Source organism: Corythoichthys intestinalis, chromosome 7 (assembly GCF_030265065.1).
Source record: "Corythoichthys intestinalis isolate RoL2023-P3 chromosome 7, ASM3026506v1, whole genome shotgun sequence".
Lineage (NCBI taxonomy): Eukaryota > Metazoa > Chordata > Actinopteri > Syngnathiformes > Syngnathidae > Corythoichthys > Corythoichthys intestinalis.
In genome coordinates, this window is record NC_080401.1 from 49,049,257 (window position 1) to 49,064,791 (window position 15,535).

The 15,535-nt window shown below is 35.4% G+C and overlaps 1 protein-coding gene across 4 annotated transcripts in view; it reads right to left on the reverse strand.

Moving 5' to 3' along the window:
- Positions 1 to 8,066, reverse strand: part of shroom2a (shroom family member 2a) — a 95,048-nt gene extending 86,982 nt beyond the window's left edge. For 2 of the 4 annotated variants that reach the window (XM_057840757.1, XM_057840755.1), the window contains exons 1-2: positions 7,782 to 8,066; positions 1,422 to 1,641 (exon numbers count right to left, since the gene is read on the reverse strand). In XM_057840757.1, coding sequence (XP_057696740.1) covers positions 1,422 to 1,637 — 216 coding nt within the window. In that variant the 5' untranslated portion in view covers positions 1,638 to 1,641; positions 7,782 to 8,066. Of the gene's footprint in view, positions 1 to 1,421; positions 1,642 to 1,742; positions 3,423 to 7,781 lie in introns of those variants that run through there. The other 2 variants (XM_057840756.1, XM_057840758.1) reach the window with 2 other exon arrangements.
- Between the last annotated feature and the right edge of the window lie 7,469 nt (positions 8,067 to 15,535).

The following is a 15,535-nucleotide window of genomic DNA, read 5'->3' on the forward strand; positions in this document are numbered from 1 at the left end:
TGTATAGCGTAGGAAGCTAGGTTAGTGGCTGTCTTTTCTTTGTTCTTTTTCATGATCAGGGCTTAGTTAGCGGGTGGGGTTTAAGTGTAGATTCCTTTTGTTTGTTGTTTTGGCCTGGGCTTACCCTGAAGCCGCGCTTCATCCACATTTTGTACATATTCATTGCGAGTTTGATTGTTGTGTAAATAAATTTGTGTCCACTTGTAAATCTGTGGCTCGTTTTATGTTACGCCCTTAGCAAGCCGCCCGTGGGACGTAACAGTCGACTTCATGTTACTCGCTAAAAAAATATTTGAATAAAATTAATATAGTCCTCAAAGAAAAAATATTTAAATTTTTTTTTTTGTTTTTGCAAAAAAAGTAAAATGTTTTTATTTTAAAAATTGAGAATATAAATTTTTCTAACGTTTTCAATAAATACGAAAAATGAGTACTTTTTAAAGAGAATATTCACTGTCTTTCCCTAATTTTTGAAAGTTTTTTTATTTAAAAAATGTGAAATAAAATATTTATTCGGGCTGTCAAACGATTAAAATTTTTAATCCAGTTAATTACAGCTTAAAAATTAATTAATCGTAATTAATCGCAATTCAAACCATCTATAAAATATGCCATATTTTTCTGTAAATTATTGTTGGAATGGAAAGATAAGACACAAGATGGATATATACATTCAACATACGGTACATAAGGACTATTTGTTTATTATAACAGTAAATCAACAAGATGGCATTAACATTATTAACCTTCTGTTAAAGCGATCCATGGATAGAAAGACTTGTAGTTCTTAAAAGAAAAATGTTCGTACAAGTTAGAGAAATTTTATATTAAAACCCCTCTTAATGTTTTCGTTTTAATAAAATTTGTAAAATTTTCAATCAAAAAATAAACGAGTAGCCCGCCATTGTTGATGTCAATTATTACTTACACAATGTTCATGGATGCTGAAGCCTATAAAATCAGTCGCACCCAAGCGCCAGCAGAGGGCGGCAAAACTCCATAAAACACAACAAGTGAGCGTTTCACTGTGTACTGTCATTTAAATCTCTGAGCGGGGCATCTGCGTTAATTGCGTCAAATATTTTAACGTGATTAATTTTTAAAAATTAATTAACGCCCATTAACGCGATAATTTTGACAGCCCTAATATATATATATATATTATATATATATATATATATATATATATATATATATATATATATGAAAAGTACATTTTTTAAAAAATGACTATAAAGATGCTCAATGACTATCAAAATACTCCTTTTATAACTGGAACTGTCGATTAGTAAGTTTATCGTGGCAGCATTAGTTGGCAAACAAAATGTCCCTCCGGAGGAAACCACAACTATGACGCGGCCCTTGACAAAGATGACATTGACACCCCTGATTAGATGATCTGGAGTTCTGGTACGCTTTACCTTGGTGATAAGCAGTGGCTCGCGATGTTCCAGCCCGCCGCGGAGCGTGAACCCCCACGGCGCACCCCCGGAAAGCGACACTTCCAGGAGCTTCCAGCCGCCGTCACCTTCTCGTGCCCTGGAATCCGAGTCGCCCACTTTTGCTGTGGCGTGCCAGTGATGACCGCTGCTGCCGTCTATGTAGTGTGGTTCTACCTTATACTGCTCTGAATCCATGGTGCTAAGAAAGGAAACAATCAATGATGATACTCATTTATTTACTTTGAAACTTTCTACCATGATGTCATACATGCTTTTAGGTGGCAATAAACCTGAACAAACCTTTTATAGTCACTTGCTTATAAAGTGTTTAAAAGAATGAAAGACACAATAGGATCAAAGTTATACTAGTTTCTATGAAAAAAAAAAACAAAAACAAATACAGGATAAGATAAATACAATGATTCCTTGCTACTTCGCACTTCAAACTTCGTGCCCTCAGTCCATCGTGGATTATTTTTCAAATAAAGAAATAAATGCAGTATTTTATAGAGCTGTCCCGATCTGATCACGTAGTCTCTCACTCTCGTTCCTGCTGCTTTCCTTGGTCAGGCAGTTGGTGAGTCGCTTTCAGTTAACGATGAATGATTGACTTTAAGGTTTGATCTTGCCAGAGATGCTTTGAAGCCGAAACTTCAAAGCGCAGCATTCGTCAGTCATCGTTTAACTTGTTAAACAGTTGCTGTGGCAACTTATTGTGTGTAGGTGAGCAGCTTGAACGGATTTGAGTGGACTCAGTCAATTAAGCATTTAATGAAGACAAACATTTTCTAGTTTATTCAAGGGCTGTCAAACAATTAAATGTTTTAATCGAGTTAATCACAGCTTAAAAATTAATTGATCGTAATTAATTGCAATTCAAACCATCTATAAAATGCCATATTTTTATGTAAATTATTGTTGGAATGGAAAGACACAAGACGGATATATACATTCAACATACTGTACATAAGTATTGTATTTGTTTATTATAACAATAAATCAACAAGATGGCATTAACATTATTAACAATCTGTTAAAGTGATCCATGGATAGAAAGACTTGTAGTTCTTAAAAGATAAATGTTAGTACAAGTTATAGAAATTTTATATTAAAACCTTTTTTAATGTTTTCGTTTTAATAAAATTTGTAAAATTTTTAAACAAAAAATAAACTAGTAGCTCGCCATTGTTGATGTCAATAATTACACAATGCTCATGGTGCCGAAACCCATAAAATCAGTCGCACCCAAGCGCCAGCAGAGGGCGAAAAAACACCAAAAATCACAAGTAACAAATGGACATGACACTGTGCTGTCATTTTAATCTGTTTGAGCGGGGCATGTGTGTAAAATGCGTCAAATATTTTAACGTGATTAATTTTTAAAAAATGATTACCGCTCGTTAACGCGATAATTTTGACAGCCCTATTTTATTCTTGTTTAAAAATAGTTCGGTGGGACAGTAACATGTTTAAAATTTATAATTATTACATTTGAAGTGCTTAAAAACCATTTCTCTAAATACATATATGGCGGAAAACACTCAGGTGACTTGAAGTTCCGCTCTGAGACCCCCACTTTAGCCAACTTTCAAAATTGTCCGATATGCATGTGTGGTACATCATTGGAAAGCCTAAAATCTCAATTTTCTGGAGGAAGAAAAATTTTGAGCAGAAGGGCATTTTTTTTTTAAAATATATTTTTTTAAAACAGCATAACCCTAACTGGAGGTGAGAGCACGCGAGAACAGAATTACAGACGCCGTGACCCTCGTGAGGAAAAGCGGCATGGAAAATGAATGAATGAATGAATTATCGCGTACTTACTTTGTGTCGATCCAAAAACTCCATGTAGCATGTATCACTGACTGTCAAGATATAGCTGTGAATGGCCACAGCTGGATTTTTTGGGGATTTTATGGGTGAAACATGGTTATATAACAAGGGTAATAACAAGGAGTGGTCGAGATTTTTTTTTTCATATATTTACCCTTTTAAACGTTTTTTTTTCAACGTTTTTTTTTTTGGATCCATTATTTATCATCTAACATATCGGAGAAAATGCGACAGTAACAAAAAAAAAAATACAATTAAGCGATAGTTATTAGGTCGATATCCATGACTTTTTTACAGACACCATTTTTTTCATTGTGACATAATTTGTTTAAAAGTTTAAAATATGTGAGTGAATAATTTTTTAGAGTTTTTTTTTTTTTTTAAACGGAAATATGAGACATGAATGAATGATTCTACGCTAAAAAAGACAGACATTTTGAATAATAAATATAATTAATTACCTTCGTTTTATGGCTGGGTTAAAACAAAAGCGGTTGCGCGACGTCTGTAAACGGGGGTTTTCAGGGTAAAACGGACAAATTAAAAATAGTTCGGGGGCTTCATGTGCCATGAATCTGCTCTGGCAGCATATAGACATATTGTTCTATCAAACACAACAGTTTTTTTAGCTTAAAATACAGCAGTTTCTTTTAAAGAGTGGTGCAAGAGCACAAACAGCTTTTTCAGTCTTGTCTGTGTTTTCCGCCATATACATTTCATTTAAAATTATACTTTGGGAAAAAAGTGAACAAAAACCAGCTTCGTCTCATGGCCAAAGTGAAGCCTTTTCTTAATCGCCACGACCTTGAGAAAGCAATTCACGCTTTTAAAAGCTCAAGGACTACTGGACTACTGCAATGCACTTTATGTTTGTCTTCCCAAGTCCTCAATTACTATATTACCCCCATGCTATCATCACTCCAATGGCTTCCAGTCCATCTTAGAAGTGATTTCAAACTTTTACTGTTTGTCTTTATTTCTATTAATGGCTAGACTCCTTCTTATTTATCGGAACTTTTAACCCTCCGTAACTCTGGCAGGACTCTTCGTTCTACCGGCCAGCTTCTTTTGCAAGTTCCGAGGTCGAAACTTAAACAGTGCGGATTAGAGCTGAAACGAATACTCGAGCAACTCGAGTTTAAAAACTGATGCGAGTAATTTTATTCACCTCGAGGAATCGTTTAATTTTGCCAGCTCTAAGCATTACGTTTTGCCCGCACCACTTTTAATGCGGAACAACGTGCTGACGTGCGTAAAGGAAGAAGCAATATAAAAAAAATTAAAAAATAAAAAACTTACCCCAGCCGACAGCTGCTACAAACTACGCCGACGTTGCTAAAAACTACGCCCGCATGATGCTAGTTTGGTAGCAGGTAGTGTCCGATGCGTCTCATAGATATCGCATGCATTTAGGACTAGATGCGCAATGACAGACTCGGCCGCGTATGGGCAGCGTGAGTAAACAGCCGCCATCTTTAAGCAGTAGACTTCTCATCGCTAATAAATATAACGTTACTGTCACTCGCTCATGTAACGTTAGCCCCTCGGAGGGCTAGGTTTCTATTGATTATGACCACTGTCGATGCGTGGCTAACGTGTCTTACATACAGGCTTTATTTAATCTGTAAAAACATAGCGCTGTAGAGTGATGAGGGTGTAAAATTAAAACATAATAAAGCTAACTGTCAGTTTTAGCTCAGTAGTCATTGCTGAATAAATGTGCTCCAATACAGCTGGTATCATACATTTATTCTGAACACTGCAAAAACTCAAAATCCTACCAGTACTTACAGTTTAGACTAACTTAAAACTTAACTAAAACTTCAAAATAGCTTGACACAAATGGAAATTAAATTGAAACACGTGGGAAAAACACGTAGCTTTCAAGTGATGTGTGTTATCAAGCGTATTTACATTTTTAGCTAAGAAATATGTTTGTTTTTTTATAAGATCTAGAAGTTTTTGGAGTGAAAGCAGTGATTTTTTTTTCTAGTCACATCGTAGATGCAATTGTTGGCTGTTTTCAACAATGTACATCGAAAATAAAGACATTGATTGACTGAAAATGGTTTAATATTGGATTAAATGTGTTTTTTTTCTCATGTATATTTATAATTGCTCTTTCCCTAAAAAAAAAAAAAAAAAAAAAAAAAAAAAAGTTTTATCCGATTTCTCGATTAATCGATAGAATTTTCAGTCGATTACTCAATTACTAAAATATTCGATAGCTGCAGCCCAAGTGCGGATGCTGCCCCCAGGTTGTGGAATACCCTTCCCCCTGAAATTCGTACCACTACGAATCTAGGCCTTTTTAAGTCTAGGTTAAAGACACAGCTTTTTAGACTCACCTTTTCCCCAGATTAGGGTAGCTAGCCTGGTTTTATTCCTTAAGGGTTTTTAATGTTTTCGGATTTTATCTGTTTGTCTGACTTTCATCGCGCATTATTTGCTGTCTGACTTTTATCGCGATGCGCTGTTTTTGTTTCATTTCTTTTTTTCTTAATGCCATTATATAATACTTTCCTGCCCTTTATTGATCATGAGCCTTGTTTGTCTTTGTTGTAAAGCACTTTGGGGACCTTTCGTGTTTTGTAAAAGGCTATATATATAAATTCAAATGATTGATGGATTGAAAAAACATGTCTAATATGTGTCTCTTGCCAATGCTAAATCTGAATACATTGAATACACCCCAAAAAGAAAAAATATATATATATATTTTATTCGGGGGCGGGGGGGCGCAACTTCGCGGTTTTTCACTTATCGTGGCGGTTCTGATCCCAATTAACTGCGAAAAACGAGGGATCATGCAATAGCGCATTTATCTACATTGTCACAATGCCCAAAGCGCTTTACATTAGCACACATTTGCACTTGTCATGCAAGGCGCTGCCAACCTATTGGGGGCAAACTAATGTTCAGTACCTTGCCCAAGGGCACTTCAACATTGGGCAGTCGTAGCCGGGAATCGAACCGCTGACCGTTCGGTCCCAGGGCAGCTCGAGCTACCAACCGCACCACGGCAATACAAGATAAATATGTCCGTTTATGGCATGTTTCTACTGAATTGTGTATGGACCCGTGAATCAGAAATCAGCCTAGAAATCAAATCTTAACTTTGATATATCGTTACAATTCATTTGTATATTTTGACCCAAGTGAATTCAAGAGTATTTGTTTTTTATATTCCTCAATTTCAAACAAGTTGAATCAACAACACTTCAAATTTTATCTGTATTTTTTTTTTTTTACATTTTGCAATAAGTAAAGGTTTTACTGAGAGTGAGTACTTTTGCCACCACATTAGCCAGTCCTCCTAGTTTCAGTTAATTGGATGTCTATCATTGTCATTTGCAAGCAATTAGTTTTGTTTCTTTTTCTTAATACATTTTCTATATTTACTTATTTTAAGGATTATGTCACTTTTAGCTATACTTTTTTTCAATGTAATTTTGTATAATTAGCATTAGGGCTGCTGCTATCGATTAGTTTAGTAGTCGATTAATCGATGAACTAGTTAGTTCGAATAATAGAGTAATCGGATAAGGAACATGAAAAATTAAAATACCTGAGCTGAGCCTTAAACAGTATAAAAAATAAATGCGGATCTAAGTACAACAAAAGAAGAACTGGCTAATTTACATAGCAAAAGTCTGCTAGCTTAAATGCCATAAAATCCTAAGGTTTTTTTTACAATGCTTTTAACAAATGGTTCACATATTCCCACGAGAAACGGCTAAATATGCCCTATAAACAAAATTATGAATGCACATTATCTCAAACAAAAACTTAGCTTGTGTTGGTCTTAACAGGGAGCAGTTGGATTTAGCCATTTGAAATGAGGCAGACCAGAGGGCAGTGTATCCACCCTAATCAATAAAACTAAATGCAACCCCTTTAACACAAACCATTACAACGCCACTTTAATTAAACGAATACTCGAAGCAATAAAATTTAATTAGAATATTTTTCTCAAATCGAATACTCGAGTTAATCGATTAATCGTTGCAGCACTAATTAGTATTATTGTATTAATATTATTTTTGTGCTTTTTATTCCTACAAATATTTTATCTAGGGGGTTAATAATAGCGTCAATATACTATATTGTGTCATATATGGTGATATAAAATCCCCATGCCGTGATAGAATATTTTTTCATATCGCCCAGCACTACTAAGGAGTTTAACACTACCAGTAATTTATTTATTATTAATGACCTTGTTCTACCTTTTCAATCATAACACCTAAAATATAAATAAATCCCCATCTTACTTGTTTAAACACCTGTTGTCATCGTCCAGACGGCACCTTAATGCTCTTAGCACAACAAAGTCCGAGTACAAACACAAAGGAGGAGACCATCTTGTCCAGCAATAAATGCAACAAAAACTCCATCAGAGACCTTAAATATAAATCCTGTCGCGGAGATAAAAGTTAAACTAAGCTGCCTTTAAAGTTTTCCCGAAAAGAAAGATGAATACAGTGTTTAAAAGTGTCGCCTTACCTGCCGAATGCAACTTGTGGCTCAACCGGTGGGCGAACACCGTCCCCGACGTCTCGTTGGCCGCTCAGTCAATCAGACAGTCCGGACGGGTGCCGCTTTTTGATGTCCCACTGTTTCTTTTACGCATTCTTCATATTCTTCTTTTATTTTATGGTTGTTTAGTGTAGTTGGAACGTCCAAACGCGTCGCTCGCCGGACGCAAAGTGTGCGAGAGGTTCTTCTGCTTGTGCGGTTTGGCTGCTCCTTGGCGGCACTAACACTGCCGCACACACACAGTGCAGCTAAGGCGGCGAGTTAGCTTTAGCTACTACTCGGCCACCGTAGATTTGGAATACGCCGCAATAGCGACATCTACTGGCAGCTACACGAATATAGCCAGTGCGCGGACTACAAAGAACAAACATGAGTCACTATGGCTGCGTTCCAATCACGGTTTGAGTTGTTGTTTGTGTCTTTGTTATTCAATTTAAAAAAAAAAGTTGCTTCAATCAAATAAAAAGTTGCTTCAATCAAAATATATATTTTCAATCGAAGAAAACGTCACTTCAATTAAAAAAAAAATGTGTTTGAATGCAAAAACAAATTTGAAACTCAAACTCACTATTTTTCTTTGATTGATTTTTTTTTTTTTTTTTTAATTGAAACATCATTTTTTTGATTGAAGTCATGTAATTTTTCGTTTGGACCACATTTTGGCTAGGACATTTGTGTCTTTATCATTCAATCAAAAAAGTTGCTTCAAACAAAAAAATATATATTTTCAAAAGAAAAATCACTTCAATCAAAAATTTTAAAAAATTCCATCGTAGAAAAAAAGGTTTGAATGTGAAAAAATATTTGAGACTCAGAAATTCGCATTTGAACATTTTATTTTTCATTCAAACTGTTTTCTTTGATTGAAGCAATCTTTTTTGTGTTTGAGCCATAATAGGGGTAGGACATTTGCGTCAAAATCATTCAATCGCAATAAAAGTTGCTTTAATCAAAAAACTATTTTTAATCAAAGAAAAGAATCATTTGCAAAAATATATTTTTTTGAAAAATTTTTTTTAATTTGAAATATATATATTTTTTATTGAAGTGTCACTTTTTTTTGAAAAGCAACAAGTTTTAAACTTTTTTTTTTTTCAAAGTGGAAAAAGTTTTGAACACACTTTTTCGACTGAATCATCTTGACATAAAGATTCAACTTCAACGCTAGTTCCGGTGTGTTTGAGTGGCAGCTGATTACGCCAATAGCATAAAAGTATGAAGCAAGAATAATGATTGAAGTGACGTTTTCATCGATTGAAAATATATATTTTGATTGAAGCAACTTTTTATTTAATTGAAGCAACTTTTTTTTTGATTGAATGATAAAGACACAAATCGACCTCCATAGAGTCACTATATTTCCCATGAGCCAACACAAAAAGGCACAGGAAATGTGCGGCATGGAGCGATGATAGCTTTGCTAGCAAAATCCTTTGCTGATTCAAACCGTAAATCCGAACTATAAATTATTCTTAGTTGAAATTAAATTATTTTTCACATCACTTAATATGATATTAATAAAAGTCTGTTCTAAAAGCTCATGCAAAATTGTTCAGCATATAACATGCGTTTTTTTTAATTTATTTTTATTTTTGGTCTTACTATGTAAAAAGAAAAATGTTAATAAGATTATATCTTATGTGAACTGCTTTTTCTGTATTGTTGTTATTTGTTATTTTATATGTTTTATTGTTCAATTTAAAAAACAAAGCAAAGTCCTCTTATTTGTTTGTTTATTTATTTCATTTGTCCTTTAAGCCTTTGTAACTTCCCTGGAGTGTTGTTTTATGATGTGAATATGTTAAAGTTATGTTGTAAAGGTCAAGGTTCTTCTCGTTACTGAAAACAAGTGACGAAAACTAGAATTGAACAATTAGAACAATTTTTAATTTTCTGTACTGAAATTTAAAAAAAAAAAAAAAAAAACTTTTAATAAAAGAGAAAAACAAGAACTGAAACGGTGTTCACAAAACTAGATAACACACTGTTATTGAAATGACATAAAAATAAATTAATCCCTTTGTTTTGTATTTACAATACCAAGGGTGTAGGTTTGCGTAGGGACAGTAGGGACATAACACTACCAACTTTTCAGGATGCTCAAATTGTCCCAATCAACTTTTAAGCCATATTTGCATTATATCTTAAGTTCAATTATATAAGTAATTTAGATTGTCTTCCCATTAGTTGTATGGATAAAATAGACCCTACCATTATTAAGTGAATTATTTTCATTACAGTATGTTCAGACTTACATTTATCCCTTTTCACTTGCTGAATGTGCCGGTCCATTTTTTCCCCTCAAACGCACGTTTAATTGGCTGATGACTTTAACCCCCGCCCCCTCCTCCCACTACACAGACGCACACTCACACTCACACCACCATGCCGACAGAAATACAACATGTCGCCTCTTCCGCCCCCTTCGAAGAGGAGAGATATTAGAAGTTTTTTTATTCGGCCAGCACGAGCTTGCTAACTTGCTAGACTACTGTGGTCAGGCAAACCTCCGTAAGGAACAACAAAGTCAAGCTGGCCATCCCTCATTTGGATCATTGTTTGCTTGATATGCATTACCGTAATGCCACGTGGTGGCTTCAGAGTGCAAGTCCCAAGAATGGGTCAACTTCAGAGGGACACTGACATGAACTGACATGAAAAAAAAAACTGTTAAATTAAACCACACATCAGAATTTCATGAGAGTACTTTGGTTTGAGTCTTGGGGTAGTCTTGGATGCCTCAGATGTAGATCGGTCCTTGGATATCTCAGATTTTTTTTCAAAATGTTTTCATTAATTTTTCCCAAATAGCTTTTATATCACAATACTTTGAGTCAAGAGGTGCTCCAATGTCCCCCAGAAGTGGACCTATTCTTGGATAGCTCCCCATTTTTTAATAAAGGGACTTGCACTTCAAAATGTTTCTTCAGTAGTTTTTGAAAACAAAGTTTGGAATCGAACCTTGTATCACGTGATCAAATTAACATAAAGGTTAGCATAAGTCAATACAGATTTATTTTGCTTTGATCATTTCGCCTTTCAATTAGTTAGGTTCATATTCGTGAGAAACGTGGCCCTGACCCCCGTTCAATAATCTGTTTGGTCATATTAATGTCCCGTCCCCGACAAAAAGTGCACATGCAGGTTATGCTGTTATATCATCCCTACCAATGTTGAGACCAAACCTACGCCCTTGTACAATGCTTACGTCAAAGTGACAAAATTCATAATGGTGAGCATTTTTTTAAATGGCATCCTTTTTTAGCTTTCTTTTTTCTTTTAAATCCTGCACCTAGCAAATAATTCAGCATATGAAACTAAAACTAATATACAGTGGGGCAAATAGGTATTTAGTCAACCACCAATTGTGCAAGTTCTCCTACTTGAAAAGATTAGAGAGGCCTGTAATTGTCAACATGGGTAAACCTCAATCATGAGAGACAGAATGTGGAAATAAAAAGAAAAAAAACAGAAAATCACATTGTTTGATTTTTAAAGAATTTATTTCCAAATTAGAGTGGAAAATAAGTATTTGGTCACCTACAAACAAGCAAGATTTCTGGTTGTCAAAGAGGTCTAACTTCTTTTATCAAGGTCTAACGAGGCTCCACTCGTTACCTGTATTAATGGCACCTGTTTTAACTCATTATTGGTATAAAAGACACCTGTCCACAACCTCAGTCTGTCACACTCCAAACTCCACTATGGCCAAGACCAAAGAGCTGTCGAAGGACACCAGAGACAAAAATATAGACCTACACCAGGCTGGAAAGACTGAATTTGCAATCGGTAAAATGCTTGTTGTAAAGAAATCAACTGTGGGAGCAATTATTAGAAAACGGAAGACATACAAGACCACTGATAATCTCCCTCGATCTGGGGCTCCATGCAAGATCTCACCCCGTGGCGTCAAAATGATAACAAGAACGGTGAGCAAAAATCCCAGAACCACACGGGGGGACCAAGTGAATGACCTACAGAGAGCTGGGACCACAGTAACAAAGACTACTATCAGTAACACAATGCGCTGCCAGGGACTCAAATCCTGCACTGCCAGACGTGTCCCCCTGCTGAAGAAAGTACACATCCAGGCCCGTCTGTGGTTCGCTAGAGAGCATTTGGATGATCCAGAAGAGGACTGTGTTACGATCAGATGAAACCAAAATAGAACTTTTTGGTAGAAACACAGGTTCTCGTTTTTGGAGGAAAAAATACTAAATTGCACCATACCCACTGTGACGCATGGGGGTGGAAACATCATGCTTTGGGGGTATTTTTCTGCAAGGGGACCAGGACGACTGATTTGTGTAAAGAAAAGAATGAATGCGGCCATGTATTGAAGATGAGACGTGGCTGGGTCTTTCAGCATGACAATGATCACAAACACACAGCCAGGGCAACAAAGGAGTGGCTTCGCAAGAAGCATTTCAAGGTCCTGGAGTGGCCTAGCCAGTCTCCAGATCTCAACCCCATAGAAAATCTGTGGAGGGAGTTGAAAGTCCGTGTTGTCCCACGACACCCCCAAAACATCACTGCTCTAGAGGAGATCTGCAAGGAGGAATGGGCCAAAATACCAGCAACAGTGTGTGAAAAGCTTGTGAAGAGTTCTAGGAAAACATTTGGCCTCCGTTATTGCCAACAAAGGGTATACAACAAAGTATTGAGATGAGTTTTTGGTATTGACCAAATACTTATTTTTCCACCATGATTTGCAAATAAATTCTGTACAAATCTAACAATGTGATTTTCTGGTTGTTGTTTTTTTTTCCAAATTCTGTCTCTCATGGTTGAGGTTTACCCATGTTGACAATTACAGGCCTCTCTAATATTTTCAAGTGGGAGAACTTGCACAATTAGTGGTTGACTAAATACTTATTTCCCCCACTGTAAAAAAATAATTAACACTCAATTAAAACAATAATATCAAGTAAAATGCATTTTTAAAATAACAAATTCACTCCTAAAACTAATTAAAATGAATTGAATTAGAGTGGGAGAAAAATCAACACTTAACAAAACTAAACCAATATGATAAAGCTAAAACCTCGAATATGATATATATCTTAGCTTTTTTTTTTTTTTTTTTTTAATTAAAATAGAAAAATGTGCCAGCTAAATCTGTGATTGGCTAGCAATCAGTTCACAGGGTGTAAGGTACACTCCCGCGACCCTCATGACTATAAACAGTCCAGAATGTGAATGAATGGGCTTGCTAAATTGAAAGAAAATTCTGGGCACTGACAGGAGGGGGCGCCACCGTACTTGCTTTCCACAGAAACCTCAACGTTTGCTGTTAATACTTGCAGTTAAACAAGATACTTTTTTAAATATAGCTGTTAAAAAACATATTTGAAACAACTTATTCATTAATCGTGCTTAATTAATCAACTCATTCACTGCCATTGACAGCAATAGACATAAAATTAATTTTAGGTGGGATTGAAAGGCATTGAAAGATCATGTTTCAGTGCCATTGACAGAGATATACGTCTAATCTATTTGGCCTGGGAGGGTTTTCAGCGATCACTCGCTACCAGCCAATTAGTTGATTCACATACTGTAATAATCAAAATAATTAGAACAATAGGAAGTTTTTTGATTAATAATTAGTTAATTAGTGAATTTGAGTGTTGTAAGTAATAATATGGTTTAGTGCTGCAATGATTAATCGATTAACTCGAGTAATTCGATTAGGAAAAAAGCTTTGAATCAAATTTTGATGCTTCGAGGATTCGTTTTTTAATTAGAGTGGTGTTGTAATGGTTTGTTTTTAAAATGTTTATATTCGTAAGAAATGTAGCCCTTACTCCCGTTCACAATATCTCTTTGGTCTTTAATTAATGTTCCAACCCCAGCAAAAAGTGTACATGCAGGTTATGCTGTTATATCGTCCTTGCCAATGCTGAAACCAAACCTACGCCATTGGATCAATACCATTGTTTATCAATTCCTCTTCTTCCAAATCCATGTCCCTTCTTTCTGGAGACTTCTCATCAGACTTGGCATAATTTACTGCTTGTACTTGCCTCCTACAGACTGGATGGTCTTCTCCTGGTGTTTCACACCTTCTTTTACCCCTGCCTTGTCGTTGTGATGCCAGTTTTTCAACATTATTGTGATCAAAATTGATTATTCCAGCAGAGAGAGGATATAAAACTGCAAGATGGCGGCCACTGACGCGAACTTGGCAAATGGATTTTTTCAGTCGCCTCGGAAAAACTCATTTAGTTACGATGCGACAGTGCTGCCATCTTGTGTTGAATGAAAGCTACTATTCGTCTATATACTGGCCAAAAATGACGTCTTTATGACAAGTACAACAGACGTTATGGCCCACAGAATTCAAGGGGACGCCAGCGTCCCTGATTGTACAGCGTGGAGTGTATACGGTTATACTCTCTTGGGGTCTTTTTTTTTTTTTTTTTTTTTTTAAATCAGTTCTAATGTTAACCAGTAGATCAGGGGTCCCCAAACTTTTTCCTGTGAGGGCCACATAACATTTCCCTTCTCTGATGAGGAGGGCATGAGGGTCAGTTTGTAACAGAAAAAGTGTGACAATTGCAGGAGTGCCTAAATATAAAAATGTATTGTTTTTCAGAAAGCCACAATCAAATAACCCTTTCTGGATTCTTCACAGAACAAAAGTAAATAAAATAAAAATTAAAATAATAATAATTAGGGCTGTCAAAATTATCGCGTTAACGGGCGGTAATTAATTTTTTAAATCAATCACGTTAAAATATTTGGCGCATTTAACGCACATGCCCCGCTCAAACAGATTAAAATGACAGCACAGTGTCATGTCCATTTGTTACTTGTGTTTTTTGGTGTTTTGGCGCTCTCTGCTGGCGCTTGGTTGCGACTGATTTTATGGGTTTCAGCACCATGAGCATGGAGTAATTATTGACATCAACAATGGCGAGCTACTAGTTTAAATTTTTGTTTGAAAATTTTACAAATTTAATCAAAACGAAAACATTAAGAGGGGTTTTAACATAAAATTTCTATAATTTGTACTAAAATCTATCTTTTAAGAACTACAAGTCTTTCTATCCAGGGATTGCTTTGACAGAATATTAATGTTAATGCCATCTTGTTGATTTATTGTTATAATAAACAAATACAGTACTTATGTACAGTATGTTGAATGTATATATCCGTCTTGTGTCTTATCTTTCCATTCCAACAATAATTTACAGAAAAATATGGCATATTTTATAGATGGTTTGAATTGCGAATAATTACGATTAATTAATTTTTAAGCTGTGATTAACGCGATTAAAAATTTTAATCGTTTGACAGCCCTAAATATAATATAATATAATATAATATAATATAATATAATAACACTATTAATGAAATAGATAATAACCAAATAACCCTCTCTGGGTTCTTCACAGAAAAAAGCCAGGAAATAAACAACACTATTGAAAAAAAAAAATTGTTCAGGGGGCCGGACCAAATGTGGAGGCGGGTCATATCCGGCCCGCGGGCCGTAGTTTGGGGACCACTGCAGTAGATGGTATCCTACTTTTTTACTGTTTGACTCGAAGGGGGCAAATCTGTGTTGGCGAGCACAGTGGAATGCTGCTATGTCAAATAATTTTAGTGTGGAACAAAAAACAGTCAACAGTTCCTGTTGCAAAAATACATGTATATGCAATATAATAATAATTTATAATAATAATATAAAAATATGAACAATATGTAAAAATATGTTT